Raw genomic sequence first — 19,738 nt, 5'->3', positions numbered from 1 at the left:
GGCCATTCTGCTATTAGGGTCAATTTGCATATTACCCTTTTATTATATAGGATAGGTGATGACAACTAGAGTTTGTATAATGCTGCTTTAGAAAGATCCAAAATTGATGGTTCTTAAGTTTGACCGTGCATAAGAACCCCCAGGGAGGCTTGGAAGCCTGGGAATGTACATTTTAACAAGTCAAGAATAAGAGTGCTAGGCATTTTGGAAGTGTCCTCCTTGCTCACAACCTCCTACCCCTCAGAACTGACCCTGGCAGCCACACTTGTCCTGCATGAGCCTGTTCCCTGGTGGATGCTGAACCAGGAACAAACAGCTCATGCAGGCTGGGCTGCAGCTCTTGAGAATTTTGACTTTGGGTTGATAGACAATGGTCTGGGCTGGCCTGTTGACCTAAGAATATTTGTAGGAGGGCAGAGTGCCCTATTCTGGTGCGCACGTGTGACAAGCTCTGGTGGGCAATCGCATCTGTGGCCCCCCTCTGCTAACAGAGGCCCCATGCCTCTGCACCCTCTGAGCCTGAGGTTCATGCAGAGCCATCTCCACCCAGAAGCACTCAACCTGGGCACGGCCAATCAGGGCTCAGGTCCCCTTGACTACATGGTGGGTTCAGACATAGGCATGTATCTCAACCAGAGCCAGTCAATGACTGTGTGTGTGTGTGTGTGTGTGTGTGTGTGTGTGCTTTTCCACTCCATTTGGATTTGGAAAGGTGTAGACCAGAGATGGTGGGCACCACATGAGAGGCGAGTGTCCCAAGAACGGAGGCCACAGAGCAGCAGCCGAGCCACGGATCGGCTATGCACCTGGATCCACCCGTGGGGATGTGGAGGGGGGTCTTCTTTTCTCAAGCCACTTTGAGTTAGGTTTTCTTTCACTTTCAACCAAAAGACTCCTGACCAAGACAGAAGCAGAGAGAGGAAAATAATCAGGTGCAGAGAGAGAGCAGCAACTAGAAACCTACTGGGGTCCAAAAGATCGAGTTTCTGCCCATCTTCCACGCCCAGGTTCCGGTCCCCCCAGGGTTGGTTCACCACATAAATCCCCCAAAAAGTCACTTTTTCACTTGAGCCAGCTCTCCTCCTGTCAACTTACAATCAAACGGTGTAGTTTGCCAGACAGGACACAGATCACGGTTTCACAGGATAAAGGGGTCTGGAGCACCACCACCATGGCCTCCCAAGTGGATCTGGGATCCCAGGGCCACACTTTGAAAATACCTGGGTCCTTCTACACGTCACCTGGATCCTGGCCTCATCACTGCCCTCTCCCAGCTCAGATGCAGGTTTCTAAGTGAAGGCGTTGTAGTTCTAATGGCAACCTCCCCGAGTTTTCTTGGGGCACCAGAGGGGATGGCCCCGCTGTGATTTCCCTTAGCAACCATCTTCCATAATCAAGACCATCCTTCCCCAGTCAAAATGCCAGATGGACCAAAATGTATGGCCTTGTGTTATTCTAGCAGCTGGCGGGAGAACGGGTGGTGGCAGGGTCTTGGGATGACATTTGAGTCACTTTGCCTTTTCGGCTACTTGGGTTAGTTGAGACTTGGATGTCCATGCTGTGGACAATGGCAGTGGCACTCAGCATGTCAGGCTTGGCAGTTTACAAAGGGATGCAGGCTTAAGACAGCTCTGAATGCATGCATTAGCCCAGGATTGATCCGTCCACCCATCCATCCATTCATCCGTCTATCCATCCATCCAACAAGTAGCCTCTACTCTGTGTCAGGTCCAGGGGCCAGCTGTGTGATCATGGGCAAAGTACCTTCACTTTCCGAGATTCAATTATTTTAGTCGTTAAAGAGGTAATAATGTATATCCTCTAGGTTGTTATGATTCAAGGAGATAATGCATGGAAAACTTTTAGCTGACAGCCCTGCACTCAGCAGGCCCTTGATAAACGGAGCTGCTGTTATTATATTGAAGCAGATGACATGCTTTCTGGCCTCAAAAATCTAAGGCCATGTGTTATGGTTCAGGTGCCTAGATTCCAATCCAAGTTCCACTCGCTGGGTGACCGTGGACAAGTACCCTCTGCTGCCTTCATGGGCCTTGGTGTAAGGTGTGTGCAAATCACCCGGCAGGTGCCTGGCACATAGTTGGCATTTCTCCATAAATGTGAGTGCCCTCCCTGTCCCCACACTGTCACCACACACGGTGGGATTGTACACCCACATTTGGACCCTCAGACCCTCTTCCCCTTTCATAGGTGAGCAAACAGAGCACAGCAACTGCCAACTACCATCTCCGGGGAGATGGTCTCTCATCCTTGGGCTAGTGAAGAGCTCAGGCAGGGACATGAGGCGGTAACTTTGCTCTTAGGTGAAAGGTAGTTCATTCTTTCCGCTGGGATCTTGGAATGACCTGCACCCTTCAAACCTCAGGGTGGCCCACATCCTGAGCGACTGGAATCAATGGCTCAGCGGTTGCAAGTGAGCTCCATATTTTTTCCATTTAGGGATCTGGAGTGGGTTCAGGGTCATCTCTGCAGGATCATGCACCTGCCTTTACTCGGAGAGCTTCCCGTGGGGATGGTTCAAAAGGCACAGGGTGACATTCGAGGCTCTGAAAAGTACATGTTCCCCCAGACAGGTTCACCTCCTCAGCAGCCCGCAGCGAACGTGTCCCCGAAAAAAATTCAGTACCCACGTGAAGAACTTCAGCCCCACGCTTAAAAACAAAACAAAACAGAAAACAACCCCCACCCACTAATTTGAATAGATTACCAACACTTGAAAAATCAAATTTCACATAAAAAAAAATACCACCTGGAATTTGGGCTTCTCTATAAAAAGTCAAAATATCTGCCCATGCTGGGCCTCCAGTGTTGCAAGGCAATAACTGATGGGAGTTACGTAGATGGGGCGTATGCACTCCAGTTTGCTGCAGTCCCCACCACTCCCTACTATACCTGGCACTGAGGGCAAAGGTCAGCTGCTATGTTTATCATCCTGGAGCTGCTGCTTCTCTTACACCCACTTCACTCCCTCACATTAGAAGGCCCTGTAGAGCAGGGGTTCTCACACCAGGGCGCACAGCAGACTCACCTGGAGGGCTTGTTCGCACAGAGAGGCTGGGCCTCCCCTGAGAGCTGCTGGCTCAGTAAGTCTGGGCAGCGTGTGAGGATGTCTGTTGCCAACAGGTTCCCAGATGCTGCTGCTGCTGCTGGTCCTGGGGCCACACTTTCAGAGCGGAGTCGGGTTAAGAGCCAGACTGCTTGGGTTTACATCCCAGCTCTGCCCCTTCTCCTGGCCCATGTAACCTTGAACTTAACCTCTTTGTGCTTCAGTGTTCTCATTTGTAAAACAGGAACCGCATTGGCTGACCTAACAGATAATGCTGTGGGGACCTGAGCGAGCCTGACACTCACGAGGTCTCCGTGATATGACCATCCCCACCTGCCATGCCTCCGTGGGTGTTTGCAATCCTGGACTTGCTTTGGCAGTCAGGGCAGAACGCTTCATTTTGATGTCAACATTTTTGGGGATAGAGTTTCTTCATAATTGGGGTGTGCCCAGAGAAGTGTGTCTTGCATGAGAACATCATGTGTCATGGTGGACTGAGGATTTAACACAGCTGTCCTGAAGGACCCCCTGGGAGTGAGAAGGATGAGAAAAGAGAGACCACTGCCCCCCAGCCCCGAGGCTGTGCAACCTGCAAAGGGACAGGTCCTGCTCTGTCCTTGGGAAGAATCCAGAACCATGTAGGGGGGCCACATGCAGGGAGTGCTGGGCACTCCCTAAGCCCTGCCTGGCATTGGGGGATGCTGTCACCAATGACCAGAGGAAATAAGTAACATCTGGGCTCCCTCCTGCCTCCTCAGCCGCCACATATGGGAGGCAGTCACTACCACTGGAGAATGGGGCTTTCCTGCCTGGGGGGCAGATTGCATCATCCCCAGTAAGGGATGGTCCTGGAGTTACTCCTGGCTTTGAGACTCCCAGGGCATCTGGGGCCAGAGGTGTCCAGCCCCCGGACGCTTCTGAGTCCTCAGGAAGGAACCTAGAGGGTCTCATGTTCAGCAGCATGTTTAGGTGGTCTTGACTTTGGGGCCTGAAAACCACCACTTCCAGGCTGGGAGACCTAAGGCAAGTGCCTTCACTACTCTGAACCTCAGTCTTCTCTTCTGCAAAATGGGAACAGTAGTAGCAATCACCTCCCAGGCTCTTGTGAAGATGATGTGAACTCATCCATGCGGAGTGCTCTGCGCAGCTCATGGCAGATGCATAAGCACTGTTTTATTGCTTGATTCATGGGGGTAAATGGGAGGCATCCGAAGGTGCTCCCTTGAGGGCTGGGGCCCAGCTTGGCGTGCTGTCCTTCCAATATCCATAGCCGTGCACATTGTAAGTACCTACTAACTATTGCTTAAATGAAAGAATGAATGATGGCGTAATAAATGTTCTCAAAAACTGTTCTCAGGGAGCCTGCAGTCTGGTTGGGAGGACCAGGGTCAGAGAGTGCAAAGAAAGCTGATGCTGCCCGCCCAGGAGCTCAGAGCCGAGCGAGGGCTGGGCTCAGAGACTGCAGCCCGGAGGGATGGTTTCTGGAGGGGCAGGTGTGGAGACAGAAGCAGGACTAGTTTGTGTAGGAGGAGGAAAGGATTTTAAGAGAGGTGAGCACAGGATGGTATGTGAGGTGGTGGCAGGGAAAGAGCTTGGCCAAGGAGCAGACAGCAAATGCCTGCTAAGGGGTCAATACATGACCCCAAGGGGTGAAGGTCCAAGGCCCTCAGAATATAACAACAATGCCCTCCACACTTGTATCTCCCATCTGTCCTAGTCAATGGCTACTCCACGCAGCCAAAAACCTTCGCGTCATCGCGCCTCTTCTCGTCCTCATATCCTACATGCAGTCTATCAGAAACCAGTCAGTTCTACCTCCGAAATACGTCCAGGATCTGACCACTTCACTTTGCTCCCCCGTTGTCTCTTAACACCCCACCCTGGACCCACAAGATGCATTCTGCCCCCCCCCCCCATTAGTCACTCATTAAAGAGCAGTCACATCTGTGTTCCTGGTGGGAGCTCTGGGGCCCTGAGCAGCCCAGAACAGCCACCAGTGACCTTCAGAAAATCGTAATTTTTTTAGAAAGGATTGCTGCTGGATCCCCCGCCCTTGGGCAGGCTAACGCTGGGGGCAGGGCAGCTGGCCGAGGCCAGGACCAGGGCAGGCAGTCATACCCACAGCGGACTTCCTCCCCGGGACCCATTTCCCCAGAGCTCAGCGCCTGTTATCCGTGAACACAGAATTGTCATGAAGCTGCCCTGAGTGTGAAGCTGTCAAAAAGGTCAGTCTGTCTTGGAAATTGTCACAAAGCTGTCTTGTGTGTGAAAGTGTCAGAAGGTTGTCAAGTGTGTGAAATTGTATAAGAAACTGCCTTAAAGTTGCCCTGTATGTGAAACTGTCATGAAACTGTGGGGTGTGTGAGGTTGCCATTCTTTTGAAAAAATAGTGAGAGGACAGTTTTTTCTTTTCATGTGATAGGGATACGTTTGCTGTGTGTGTGTGTGTGTGTGTGTGTGTGTGAGTGTGTGTGTGAGTGTGTGTGTGAGAGTGTGTGTGTGTGTGTGTGTGTGTGAGTGTGTGTGTGAGAGTGAGTGTGTGTGTGTGAGTGTGTGTGTGAGTGTGTGTGTGAGTGTGTGAGTGTGTGTGTGTGAGAGTGTGTGTGTGTGTGAGTGTGTGTGTGAGTGTGTGTGAGAGTGAGTGTGTGTGTGTGAGTGTGTGTGTGAGTGTGTGTGTGAGAGTGAGTGTGTGTGTGTGTGTGAGTGTGTGTGTGAGTGTGTGTGTGAGAGTGAGTGTGTGTGTGTGTGTGTGTGTGTGTGTGGCCTTAAAATACTCTGTGCCTCAGTTTCTTCTTCTGTACCTGGCTCAGAGGGCTGTTCTGAGGATCAATGCAGCATGCTCAAAACAGTGCCGGGAGCATGGTAGGTGCTCAAGAGAACTCGCTACCTACGTCCCCCCAAAATGGAATCTCCCTGAGGCAGCCTGTTTCTGTTTGCTCGTGGCTACGCCCCCAGTACCTGGTAGAGTAAAGTGAGTGTCTGGTACACAGTAGGAGGTTCTCAGGGAGATCCTGTGGGCTGGGGAAGGGACTCAGGTTCTTGACCCTTCCAGTTCCGGCTCTTTCCACAGTGGGATGGTCTGACTGTGTGACCTCGGGCAGTCATCTCTGAGCCTCCCGTAGTTGCTGTAAAGTGCCCTGAGAGCTGTGTATAAAGTGCCTGGCAAGGCCGGGCGGCAATAAACGCTGGCTGCTAGTCCCTCCTTCCCCTGGGGAGGGAGGTTATAATTCCTCATCAGGGTTGCATTGCCTCTCGTGGCTCTCTGGGAGGCTGTACATGCCTCAGCTTTGGCTGAGTGGGAGGGCATCTGCCGCAGTTAGGACCAGGGAGGGACACATCCAGCCGATCTGGAGACCCACTGCCACACCCGGGGGCAGGGGTGGTGCCCGCAGTCCATCCACCCATCCATCCATCCATCCACCCATCCATCCACCCACCCATCCATCCATCCATCCATCCACCCATCCATCCATCCACCCATCCATCCATCTGGCAGGTATTTCTTGAATGCCTACAACATACCAGGCCCTTTTCTAAACTCCAGGAATATAAGGGTGAAAACATTTCAGAAATACGTGCAAAATGATAGTGGATTGTGAAGGTCAGTTCCCCAGGCCTTTGCGCCATGCCCAGCGCCAGGTGCACTGGGTGCTCTGCAGACGTTTATTGACTGACTGAATGGACAGGCCTTCTCTTAATGCTCCAAAACTTGTGAGTAAGGGTGGAACAAAGCCTGTGTCCTCCCCACCCCCAATCACCATGTTCTAAGAGAGCTGACTCATGAGGGTGGAACTGGAGCCAGACACCCCCTCTGGGACTTAGTGAGTGGGGCCAACTGTCTATGCGCCCTCCACTGCCCACCACTGCCTCCCAGCCCACGTAAGCAGATGTCTGAAGAAAATCCAAGGACTGCCCCCACCCCCAGGGGCTGGGGCAGACAGAGTACTTCCCTGCCTCCCTAAACCCTGATGCGGTGGCAAGAGAATCCTCATAGTTTGGAGGGGACCTGATGGCCATGGAGGTGGGTATTTCATCCTCTGACTGGACACACACCTGCTGACCCTGCCCATGGCTATGGGGGGAGAGGGGAGAATATAATGAGAGATGCAGAGGGGCAGGGGCAGTCCTGGGAACCCTGCACAGCCACCATTTGGTCAATTCTCTGTCCGGGTCAAGTGGACACTGAAGGAGGCAGTTGAGCTTGAACAAACTGAAGATCCCCAACCCAAAAGAAGGGGGGGAGACCACAGTGAGGGAGCTAGGAAGGTCAGAAGAGGTCAAGCCCATGCTCCTGCCCATGTCACCCCCAGGCCACAGTAGGGCACCTGCCACACGTGGAGGGCATGGGGGGAGGCAGAGGGACAGTTAGACCTGCCCCTGATGCTCCCTGAGTTTTCTCTGTGCTCAGAGCTGTGAGGTCACAGGAGTATTGGAGAAGTAAGAAACAGCAGTCCCTGTCCCATCCTTTCTTCTGCTCCCAACACACAAGGGAGGGAGAGAGAGAGGGAGCAGGACACATCTCCCCACAGAGCAGATACCTGGAGTCAGTGGTGGGGAAGGAGAGGGCTTTGAATGAGACACATGATTTTAAAATGTAGCACTTGACTGGGCTTTTTAGTACCAGGAAGCTCTGGGATCTGCCCAAACTTATTAAGGATTGAGTTTTAGAGACGTAATAGAGAATTTGAGAAAAAAAAGTACACATGTCATGTTTATAATCGTCTATTATGTGCTCAATCTAATCATTAAGCCAATAACACACAAACTAGGCCAAGAATGACCATCCTCCATACACAAAGAGCTCCCAGAAATAAATAAGAATAATAAGAACAATCCAAGGTGGTAAAATGGGAAACGATATTAATTCAAAGAAAAAAAGACAAATGGGCCAGTAACCACATGAAGAGCTGTCCCACCTCACTAATAATTTTCAAAATGATGATTAAAACAAAGATGAATTATTACTTATGACCTATAAGACAGGCAAATATAGAAGACAGACAGCATCTAGTGCCCCTGTTGAGAAAGGAATTTGGGCAGTGTCTATTAAAGTTTAAAATCGGCAGTAATACCACTTGAGAGATGGTGCCCTGCCTGAGGCTCAGAGAGGGGCCAGCACTTGTTTAGAGCCACACAGTGGGCCACTGGAGGGCAGACCGGAACCCTGGTCTCGGAATGGGTGCCTTTGGTCCTTCCCACCTGGCCTTGTGTACAGCCTGGCCCTTGGCCCCTGCTGGGGAGCTGAGGCCCATGATACTGTTGCTGCATCTGCTCTGGGGCTCAGGGTGGCTGGGGCCTTGCTGTTCTAGGTGACACTCTCCTGTTGTCATCCCTTCCCCACCACAGACGAGGCTCCCAATCAGCCCCGCTCAGCAGCGAGATGTAGAGCGTAGAGGCGTCAGTGGGTCTCATCTGCAAAATGGGAGCCATGTCCTTCTGGCCCAGTTAAAACCAAGACTGAGAGCTGGAGCCGAGATGGGCTGCTGCGGCTGGACATACGGGTCTCTGAGTTCTGGCAGATCCTCAAAGGGACCAGGACTGCAAACGGGCAACACCAGGCGGATGCTGGCTGAGCAGCTGCCACCTGCAGGACTCTATGCTACTCAGGTCCTTGTGTGGAATCATCTCATACCCAGCACAACCCTACGAAGCTGGGGTACACCGACCCCCAATTTCATGGGTGAGAAAACTGAGGCTGAAAGGTGAAGCGTTGACCTAAGAACTCACAGCGAGGAGTCAGGGGGGAGGCAAACCTGAGCCCAAGCTCCTAGCTACCCCCTTGTGCACTGTCAGCCCCTCCCTGCTGACTCCTGCCCAGTGTCCCTCCAAAAGCAGGGAAATGCCATTGAAAGCCATACATCTCTCAGGGCCCAAGGCCCGTCAGAGAGGAGCCCTGAGCCATTTGTGGGGACAGACAGAAGCAGAGGAGTTACCCAAGACAGGAGGAGAGAGGAGGCTGTAGGACCAGCACAGTCCCTGTCCATCTGGAACCGTCCACCCTGTGGGATGAGCCCTTAGCAGCTCTCCCCAGACCTGCAGTCAAGTCTGCTTTATGCACAAACGTCCTGAGCGTCCTCTTTCTTTCTCTTGGGTGTTGTTGATGCAGGAGAATAAGATGATCCACAAAGTGAAGCCCTTGAGCCAAAGCAGCCCTGGGAAATGTCTGCCGTTGGCCAGGGATGCCCAGCTCTGGGGAGGACTTCAAGCCAACCACCCCTGTCCGGGGGCAGGACTCCCGCTGACCGCTCTCCTTCTCTACATTGAGACTCCCACGGTTGGGACTGCCTCCTCACCAGTCTGGGCCCCGAGGACAGGGTCCGGCTGACAGCAAGTGCTCGACAGGTGTGTGCTGACCACGATGCAGAGGCTCAGGACATCCCGGGCGACGGTGAACAGGGAAGTGTCACTGCACTCGGGACTTCCAGCAGTGTCCTCGGGAAGGCCGAGTGCTACGGCATCAGGACCATCCACACGTGTGACCGAAGACTCGCTCCCGGGAAGGTGGTCCCTGAACGTGGGGTCAGGTGTCTGCTCCGGGATAGAGAACTGAGGGCTCATGCTCCTCTTATGAGCCCTTCGCATAGGTCCTATACTATAGGACGTTTTGTAAACTCAAAACGGCCAGACCATGAGGCGGAAGAAACCCCTCCTCCTTCAAGAGATGTGACCACATAAACAGTATCATCCTACGTGACTTCTATTCTCCAGAGGACACGCACAGTTAAGAGGTCAGTGTCAGACTGAAGAAAGATATCTCCCGTGTTCAAGTCAACTGCGGGCATTAATGTAGGTAATAAAAGGAAGTCCTATAAATTAGGTAGGGGCTGGGAGGAGAGGGTAAAGGAGAGGAAAATGGGAGATATCTGTAATGCTATCAACAATAAGAAACATATTTTAAAAAATCCAGGAAACCCAATAAAAAAGTGAGAAAAATAAAAATACAAAAATGATTTTAAAATGAAAAATACTAAAAAGTAAAATAAAAAAAAATGTAATACAAGGGGAATAAAACGGAATAAAATTATTAAAAATTTTAAAATAAAATAGCATTTTAAAACAAATGATAAAATAGAAAATGAAAAACAAATAAACTGAGAAAAAGTTAAAAGTGTAAATTTAAATAAATTACATTAAAATTAAAAACGTTAAAAATAAAATTAGAATGTTAAAATAAAAATAAAACATTTTAAAAAATGAAACAAATGTTAAATGTAAAATAGAAAACCAGCAATTTGTAAGAATTGAAAAAGAAAAAGGAAAACGCAAGCAAGCAGGGTCTTGCATGACTGGTGCTGATAATGTGCTGTGAATTAAGGAGTCTGATGGACTCCAATGCCTGCCAGAGCGGGGCAAGAAGGGGGAGGAAGAAAACATGTCTGCAAGGCAGCATCTGACTGGGTTTTTCCAGCCCGCCATGGGCAGGGGGTAGGCTGACAGGCCCCACCATGCTTCCTCCACAAATAGCCATCACATTACTCAAACATTCGCAATGGGCCAGCACCACACACACACGCAAATGCACACACACACGCGCGCACACACACACACATGCACACACGCACACTCCCACGCACACTTCCATCCTTGCTGCTGTCCTCTGAGGCAGATTTCATAGTGGAGTGAACAGAAACTCAGGGAGGGTGAGTCACTCTGCCGCAGACACACAGCACTGAGGACCACCCCGTCCTCTGGATCTGGCCTCCTCAAAGTAACCTTCCTGCAATGAATGGGTCTGCCGAGAACTTTCAAATGGAGGCAGAGGCATATCTGACCTCAGGCTGGAGCATTCTGAATACTGGAAAGAGCCAAGCTCCCGGGAATCATGACTGTTTCCACCATTTATTGCGCACCTGCTGGCTGCCAGGGGGGTTACATGCGGAATCGTGGTCTTTGAGACAACCATGTGATGTCGATTGTTTCCATTATACTGGTAGAGACACTGAGACTCAGGAGGGAAGTATTTCACCCAAGCGTGGCAGTAGCAGAGCTGGGAGCGGAGCCCAGGCCTGCCACGCCCACATCCCACCCCCCGCGACTGCTCTGGACACTCGTCGTGGTCACTAACTGAGCACTCCTTACGTGCAAGGAATGCACTTCATGCCCCATGGTCATGGTAGCCAACAGAGGAACAGAGGAGAGAGATGACCTGCCCGAGGCCACTCAGTCTGAGCGGCAGAGCCCACGGCCTTCGTGCCAGCCTGCCAGCCTCCACTCTGCGACTTGCTGGAGACAGCTGTGCCCATGTGCCAAACCCGGCGCGGGCTCCGGAAGGGCAGTTGTGACATTCCTCCTCCGTGGTCTCCACCCTGCGGATGTGGGCACGGCTGTCAGGACTCAGGGAAAGTGGAGGCTTCTGGCGAAAGGGAGTGGTTTCTCCATGCGGTCGGGTCCCCCAGGCTGGGGAATGCCTTTCTTTTGAGCTGGTGAAACAGAACCCCCCACCCACAGTGGCACAATGGAGCCCCCACCACGGGCCACAGAGCGGGCCCTATGAATCATGGGGCATTGCTGCAAGAAATCATTCCATTGCAGGCGGTGGCGGCCCGCCTGAGGCAGCAGTGCCCAAGAGGCGTTAGCTTCGCCCATCCATGGCAATCGGACCCTTCCCTGTGGGATCTGGAGGAGTCTCCCAGGATGGGGCCCAGGGCATGTGTGTCCTAGGTGGTGCTGACTGTTGCACGGGGTTAAGAAAGGAGGCTCTGGCCGTGGAGAGCTGAGGGCACATCCCAACCTCTCCCCACCCTGGCGGTGTGCCCTTGGCCAGTTGATTGCCCTCTCTGAGCGTGGAGGGCCTCGTCTGTAGAAGAACAAGATCAAACGAACTCATGGGCTATGATGTGGATGAACTGGGAGAAGGCCTGGCAGGGTGGCTAGGCACCCAAACTTTGGAATCAATTATCTAGGTTTACATTCTGGCTTTGCCAAATGTACTTGCCAAGCTGTTGGACTCAACCATATGAAATTGCTAATATGTGGCTGTATTCTACCAACAAAAAATGGCCATTTCATAGACTCCAAGTAATGCTCCTCTCTCTTAAGGCAGTTTCCTTCTGTGTAAGATGTGGATAACAGTCCTCTTACAGGTTGCTGTGAGGATGAATTAAGGCTGGGAGGCTACAGAGCTCAGGAGTTGGAGCTTGGGGTCTGGGACCAGGCAGGACTTGACTGTGTGATGTTGGGCAAGTTCCTTAACCTCTGAGTGTCATCTGTAAAATAAGGATAACAGTACCCACCTCAAAGGTTTATTAGGAGAATGTAATCGGTTCATATGTATAAAGGACTTAGAACAGTGCCTGACGTTGTTGAATAAAACCATACGGGTAACATCTGGTAAATGCTCAACCAGAAAACCAGATCCAAAAGAGACTTTCCTAAACCTTCCATGCCACTGGAAATTAAGTATTCTCAAAGAAAAAATATATGTTTCAAGGAACATATATGGGTGTAGATCTACAGGTGAGGAGCATGCTTCTGGGTGTCCAACAAGCCCAGGGCCACTCTGTGCCCTGACAATGTCCACAGCCCGAGGCTCTGAGGCCACGGTGGCTCTGCGTCTGGCCCAGGCCTCCGCCAGGTCCCTTTCCGGCCACAGACCCGATGCGGCACTCGGTAACTCTAGAGGCCCTTATGCGGCTCCTGACCCCAGACTGGCCTCTGGTTATTAAGAAACCTCTGCAGGCAGCCCTCAAGCTGTGAACGGCCTCGTGGGTCCATCTGCTCATCTGACCTTTATCCTTAGACCAGGGAGAAAGGCAGAGTAGAGAGGGCACACCCAAGTCACACGGAGGGAAGCTGAGGCTCTGAGAAGCTCTAAGTCAGACTTTCCAACTCTGGGACAAGCTGCCTTCCTCTACCTAACCAAAGCCACCCTCACCCGATCTCTCCTGAACCCCCACTTTCACCCCCGTCTTGGGGACCTTGACTGGAGGTTCCATTTTTCCAAGTGTTGGTCTCAAAGGTCTCAATTGGCCTTCTCAGCCCTAACATTCCATTATTCATAACCCTTCTCCGAACTCCGGAGAGGAAATGAAGGTTGAACCGTTCTGCTAAATGTAAAGTGCTGTCTAAATGAGAGGGTGGTGAACAGCAGCATTAAATGGGTTTTCTGGAAAAGGCAGGCTTGGCTCCTGTGGATCTGGAATCAGGAAAGCCCAGGTCACACTCACATGTGCTAGATGACAGTGGACAAGCCAGTTCCCCTGTGTGTGTGTGTGTGTGTGTGTGTGTGTGTGTGTGTGTGTTTAATAAATATGTTTTTATTGATTTCAGAGAGGAAGGGAGAAGGAGAGAGGGATAGAAGCCTCAATGATGAGAGAGAATCATTGATCAGCTGCCTCCTGCATGCCCCCTACTGGGGATCAAGCCCAGGCATGTGCCCTGACCAGGAACTGAACCAGTGACCTCCTGGTTCATGGGTCGACACTCAACCACTAAGCCACACCAGCCGGGCTGACCCATGCTTTTTGACAATGGTGAAATTGCACTTTTATGTAAATTCACACACTGCACAGAATACACACACACATTCATTCACACATGCCAACACCCATGTGCACGCACACACACCCACACTTGCCATACATGTGCATGCACACTCACCACTTGCACATACATTCACATGTATATGAGAATTCTAACACATTTCCAAAATAATAATTCATGTTAACACATACAATGCACTCCAATATTTTCTAAAAAGGAGGTTGGCAAACTCTAGCCCATGGGCCAAATCTGGCCTACAGCTTGTTTTCTGTAGGGCCTGTAAGCTAAGAATGGTTTCATATTTTTAAAGCAATGTAAGGAAACCCCACCGCAACAACAAAGGAGAGAATGCGGCAGATCACATATGGCTGCAAAGCTGACAATATTAAGTATCTGGCCCTCTACAGACATACTTGCCGACCCCACATATTTTATTTTATTCTATTCCGTTCCACTCCATTTCATTAAAAATGCTGGCTGTGCTTTACTAAATGCATTTGCCTGACCTGCTGTTGGGTTGCAAACCTCAGTGTGAAAAACTTTTAATTAATGTGAGCTTCAGTTTTTTTTCACTAGATGGAAGGACAAAAAGATGGATGAACAAACAGTGGACTGAGAGACAAGAACAGGGAGGGGAATACAATGAACAGGGTCACCTAATCCATGTGACATCTAAAGCAAGCAAAGTCCCATCTTAGAGTCTCAGACCCCTCAGCTGAGTGTGGGACCACCACCGACCTGCCTCCCCTCCCAAGGCGGGGTGAGGAGCAGCGGGATCCTGTCTATGTCATCCTTCCGAGGGACCTGTTCCTAGCATCTCAAGGAGATGCTGGGCCTCTGACAGCAGAGACAGTAGAGCGCATCTCTGCTGTCCTTGTCAACACCTAGTCCAGGGCCTGGCCCCGAGGAAGGGCTCAATCAACATTTCTTTGTGACTATGGTGACAGGCGAGTGGCATCCGAGGCCATCCATGACTGAGTCTGGCCCTGTCTGCAATCTGACCTTCACTTCCTCGGACCCTTTCCACCTAGATACAACCTTCTCTCCTCCTGCCAAAGTCCCTAGCCCCTACCCCGCTGCCATGCCCGCCTGACAAAATCCTAAACCTACCCCTCTGACGAGGCTCCTCTCAGGTGCCTCTGCCGGGCAGTCCTTGGCAAGTCACGAACAGGATTCACTTCTATTTCTATGCACAGGCTTTGGAGCCTCCAAAGCTCCGCATCCCAGCTCAGCTGTTGGAAGGTCCTAGACAGGTCACTGTCCCTTTCTGAGCCTCAGCTCCCTTGTCTAGGAGATGGCAGAGCCATAGTGAGGACTCACGGCCCGTATGCACAGCTCCTGCACGTGGCCAGCCCTCACTTAGTCTCAAGGGCCTCCTTCTGAGTCTGGGTGGAGGTTGGGTGGCTCCCATCCACTGAAGAGGAAGTGGGTTTCCTGGGGAATGAGAGCCATGTGAGGTGAAAACAGCATCTCATTTGAGCCCCAAGTTTGGCTTCAAAACTGGCTTCAGAGGAGGAGGGCGGGTGAGCAGGGCCTGTTTTATTGAGCACCTACTCCACGCTGAGGATCCTGCTTCCCTTTTCTCAACCAGCCCCTGTGTTATGAGGAAAACCATGATCTGGAGGGGCAGAAGGACTTGCTCAAGATAACATTCTACTGACCCACAGGGCCACTCCCCGAAGGCTCCCCATGTAGGTATCATCCGGCCCCCTCCCCCCCCCCGCCCCTGCTCTGCCCTTCAGGAGTCCTGTTTCCCCTTCAGCACTGCCCCTGACATGCATCTTCACCTGCTTTCACCTGGACGCTAGCGTTTAGGGGGCTGCACCTTGTTCTGTGCCTAGTCAAGGCCCTGAACTGGAGAAGAGAAATCCGGGTCCTCTCCCATCAGGCCTTGGGCACCTGCTTGTGGGTCTCAGCTTCTCTGTCTGTGCACAGGGGCAGTGCTGCCTGCCGGCTGCCCACAGGGCTTTCCTGTTTACAGAGAATTATTATTATATTCAGTCCACCTAACAAGCCTTTGGAGGGGGCGCTGGCACAGTCCTTTTACAAACAAAGGAAAAGAGGCTCATAGGGGCGGAGGCAAAGGTGAGATTCAACCCATGTGAGTCTCACCTCCCCCAATCCCGGAGTATTCCACTCTGCTGTCAAGTGGGAGGCGGAAGTGGTTGAATTCATCCTGCTGTATGCCTTTGGGCACCTTCCCTCTGGGACGTGGTGGGTACAATTGTTCCCATTTCACAGATGTGAAGCCCTGGATCAGAGAAGGCACTGGCCTGTCCAAGATGTCACATTAGAGCAGGAGAAGCCTTAGGGTTTGAACCCAGGGCTGTCAGAATTCCAGAGCTCCTTCCTCGGCCCCTTACTGCCTCAGGTCTAGAAGGATGGAAAAGCACCATAAGAATGTGGGGGACTCTGGCCTCCACCGAGTCCCCCCTCCCCAGCGTCCTTGGACAGCAGGGAGAGTCGGTCCCAGCCTGTCTTCTCCTCGCTGCCTAATGAATCTCTGTGTCAGGGTGGGGGGTGCAGACCAGAGCCCCCTCACTTTGTCCAAGTGCCCCACTGCCAGGACGCCCCAGCGTGTTTTAAGAGAAATGTCCCCATCTGGTTCTGATTCATTTATATTTAATTAATCAAAATGCTGTTTTGTAATAGACACGAGATCCAAAAACCTTTCTCAAGCTTGTTCTTTCATTCTTTCTTGTCTTAGAAACAGAAAAATTAAGTTTAATCAAGAAGCAGTGACGCTGAAGCCCGAGGAAGCCCAGGTCTGTGGGAGCCAGGCCCCGGGGGTGATGGGTCAGATGGGGCGGCTGCTGGTCAGAGTCATTCCTCCTAATCTCGCAGAGTAGGCCGAAGGCTGGGGCCAAGGACTGGGCATGGAGGGGAGGCTGGGGCAGGTCAGAGGAGGGGCATGCCTCCATACTGGCAGCTCCTCAAGGGCAGGCCCCAGGTCTGTTCACCTTGGCATCCTCGAGGTTCCAAACACAGAGCCTGGCACAGACACTTCCCTGTAACATTTGCTGAATGAACACCCAAATGAATGAATGGATGGATGGATGGATGGATGGATGGATGAATGAATGAATGAATGAGTGAATGAAGCACTGCCAATACCCAGGTGCCTTCAGGACACATTCTCCTGCCAAAGTTAGACCAGAATGTCAAAGCTAGTAAGACCTTCAGAAATCTCATGGAATTTTCCAAGCAGCTGTCTTATGAAAAAATGGTCTCTGAGGTGTAATTAGTTTGGGAAAGGCCCCACTCTCCATCCTCACCTCTTCACCACGAATGCTCTGGTAAGTCATGCAGTCAATAAACCTACTAAACCCAGCATTTCCCAAACCTATGTGGCCAGGGATCCTATGACTACGTTGCAGAAGATGCTGTAGGAAGAGTTTTCCTACACCACCTCCAACACCCACCCACCCCAGTACCAATGGGGAAACCAAGGCTGTGGGTGGGAAGAGGGGACAATCCACTTACTCAAGGTCACCCCGTACAAAGGTGTCGGGAGTGGGACGAAGCCCAAAGCTGTCTCTATCACACCTGGCTGATGAGTGGAGCCACACCTTTCTCTGAAGATGTTGGCTGGGTGGACATGCATGCGTCCAAATGCAACGGGTCAACTACCACGGCGAGGGGTGCCGAGAGCCCCCACCAAACCGGGCAGCCATGCCTGGCCTCCTCACTGAGCAACTGGGAATGGGATTTTTCTGCTTTCTTCTGTCTGTGTGTGTGTGTGTGTCTCTGTGTGTGCCTTTTTAGAACTTAGAAACAAACATCCTAAACATCTTCTAAAACAGCTCTTCTTCCGATGGGGAAACGGAAGCTCTGAGAGGGAAGACCAACCCAGCATGGAGGGAGGCACCTGTGTCCTGTCGGAGGCCTGGGGATGCCAGCCTGCTTTGCTGCTTACCGGCTGTGCAACCTTGGACAACCAGTTCCCCTCCCTGAGATTCCGGTTCCTCATGCGGATAATGAGCAGCCCGGCTCGGCTGTTGAGAGCAGCCAAGAACACCATGGACAGGAAACACGAGTGACTAATACAAGTGCCCACTAGGAGCGGGTGCTCTCGGCTACTCACTTGACATACCCATGAACTCATTCAGACTTATTCACACTTAAGACGATTATTCTTATTTTATAGAGGAGTCAATGAGGAGAAAGCTTTTTTGCTCTTTTCTAGAACGGATAGAGTTTAGAGATCCTCTAAAAGGTCCCCAGAAGGGTAAACTAAGGCTCGTAGAGGCAAAGTGACTTCCCCGAGGTCACTCAGCTAGTAACTGAGGAAGAGAGGGCTTGAGCCCAGGCAGGCTGATTCCAGAGCCTACGCACTTAACCACTATGTCAGGGCCATTCACCGAGGAGTGCCCCCTCCCTCCCCCCGGCTTACTGAAAGCCCACCCACCTCTATTCCCTGGGTCCTTCTATCCCATCCCACCAGGGCTTGGAGCCCTTGAGCCACATTTTCCCTGCCCCACCCGATCCTACCTCCCGGCTCTCCCACAGCCCCTTTCTGCTTCCTGCTCCACTCCTGTGCCCATATGTAGGGCTGTTCATTCAAATGAACTAGAAGTCCCCAGAAGGCAGACTCTGGTTCTCATTCCCATGTAGCCTTGCTCAGCCCTGGCACCACACCTGGGAAGAAAGAAGCCACCAACCAGTCTTCCGTGCACCTGCTGGACCACTTGCAAAGTCACTTAACCTGTCTGAGACTTGGCATCCGGCTATGTCGTGAGGATGTAGTGGGGATTCCCTCCGTATGTGAAAACCCCTTGGTACAGTGGCGGGCATTCGACTGTCGATTCCCAGCTTGGCACCCAAAGGTTGAAGGGCTGCCTGGCGTAGGTGGAAACTTGTTCCTCCTGCGCCCACGGGCTCTGCCAACTCCAGTTCTGTGGGGACCGCCTCACGCCCCCTTCTTGAGGATGCTGACTCCCCCAGCCAGGGGCAGTGGCATAGGACTCTGAGGTGAGGGTGCAAGGGCCCCTGGTTTGGTGCCCCGGGTTATAGTCTGAACCCTGGGTCATCTTCCTAGTGGTCCCAGGAGGTCAAGATGAAAAAAACAGAGACTCTTGGACGGGCTGGACATTCCAGGTCATTCCCAGAAAAAACAGACCCAAACGCAGGTCTCAGGTCTCCCTGAGCTCCTGCAGCTCATGCCCTCACCCTAAGGGGGGGGGGGGGGCACTGAAGATCGATGACTTCTTGGAGTGACACCTTAAGTCAGGTAGGTGACGGGATTGGGCAGCCCACAGCTCCTTGTGTCACCTCCTGGCCTATCACGGATGTTTAGGATGCCTTCTAGGCCACCAACTCCGTGCCCTAGCCCCAGGGCCCTGCAGCCTTGCACCCGAGGCTTCCTGTCTGCGCAGAGCCACCTTCCTTCCTCCTGGCGCTGATGTTACCCTAGGGAGCGGGGGCACTGAGCCCTGTCCTTCCCTTCCTCTCCTCCCAGAGCCTTCTGGGTCCAGCTTGCGAAGCGGGTTCCATGGGCTTCAGTCTCTCCATCTGTAAAGTGGGATTGACACCTACCTGGAGGAGTCAATAGCCCAGGGCACCGGGCAGATGCCCCCGGGGGCCACCCCCGTTGGCCCTGCTGTGCCCGCCTGGCCACCCTGCCCGGTTGCCCCTCATACCTTGCTTTCTCCTTCGGTTCAGGGGGAGCATGTCCGTGGCGTGGGCAACGAGCAGCAACAGGCAGAGTGGCACCCGCATCTGGGCAGCCTGGTCCGGGCGGGTGTGCGGTCTCCTGGCACCCAGGCGGCGCCAGCGGGGACTCCGGGGAGGCCCAATAGCCCGGCGGCAACCCGACGGCGGGGCGGCGCAGCGGGCGCGGGGGTTGCTCCGGGCTCTCCGGACCCGCCGTCCGTCCGCCAGAGGACCCGCCACAGGGTCGAGTGAGGGCGTCGGCGGAGCGGGGACACTGCCCGCGGCGGGGAGGAGCCGGCCTGCCGGCGGGGCGGCGCGTTACCCACTCTGGGCGGTGCGCGAGGTCGGAGGTGGGGCGAGGGGGTCGCCCGGCCAGGGACCAAGTGGCCCGACGGCCCCGCCTTCCCCGGGGTCTGGCGTCGTTTCCGCCCCCTACAGTGTCCTACTCGCATATCTACTGTCAGCCAGACGCAGGGCAGGTACACACACACACACACACACACACACACACACACACACACGCGCGCGCGCGCGCCAGTG

The 19,738-nt window shown here is 52.7% G+C and overlaps 1 protein-coding gene across 2 annotated transcripts in view; it reads right to left on the bottom strand.

Annotated features, from left to right (window-relative positions):
• RSPO4 (R-spondin 4) overlaps window positions 1-19,359 on the bottom strand; it is a 28,697-nt gene extending 9,338 nt beyond the window's left edge. For both annotated transcript variants that reach the window (XM_036311600.1, XM_036311601.1), the window contains exon 1: window positions 19,186-19,359. In XM_036311600.1, coding sequence (XP_036167493.1) covers window positions 19,186-19,264 — 79 coding nt within the window. In that variant the 5' untranslated portion in view covers window positions 19,265-19,359. The remainder of the gene's footprint in view (window positions 1-19,185) is intronic.
• Between the last annotated feature and the right edge of the window lie 379 nt (window positions 19,360-19,738).

The sequence above is a fragment of the Myotis myotis genome, unplaced genomic scaffold (genome assembly GCF_014108235.1).
Source record: "Myotis myotis isolate mMyoMyo1 unplaced genomic scaffold, mMyoMyo1.p scaffold_m19_p_58, whole genome shotgun sequence".
NCBI classification, from domain to species: domain Eukaryota; kingdom Metazoa; phylum Chordata; class Mammalia; order Chiroptera; family Vespertilionidae; genus Myotis; species Myotis myotis.
The sequence above is the reverse complement of the archived record's forward strand: the minus strand, read 5'-3'. Positions and strand labels throughout refer to the sequence as shown.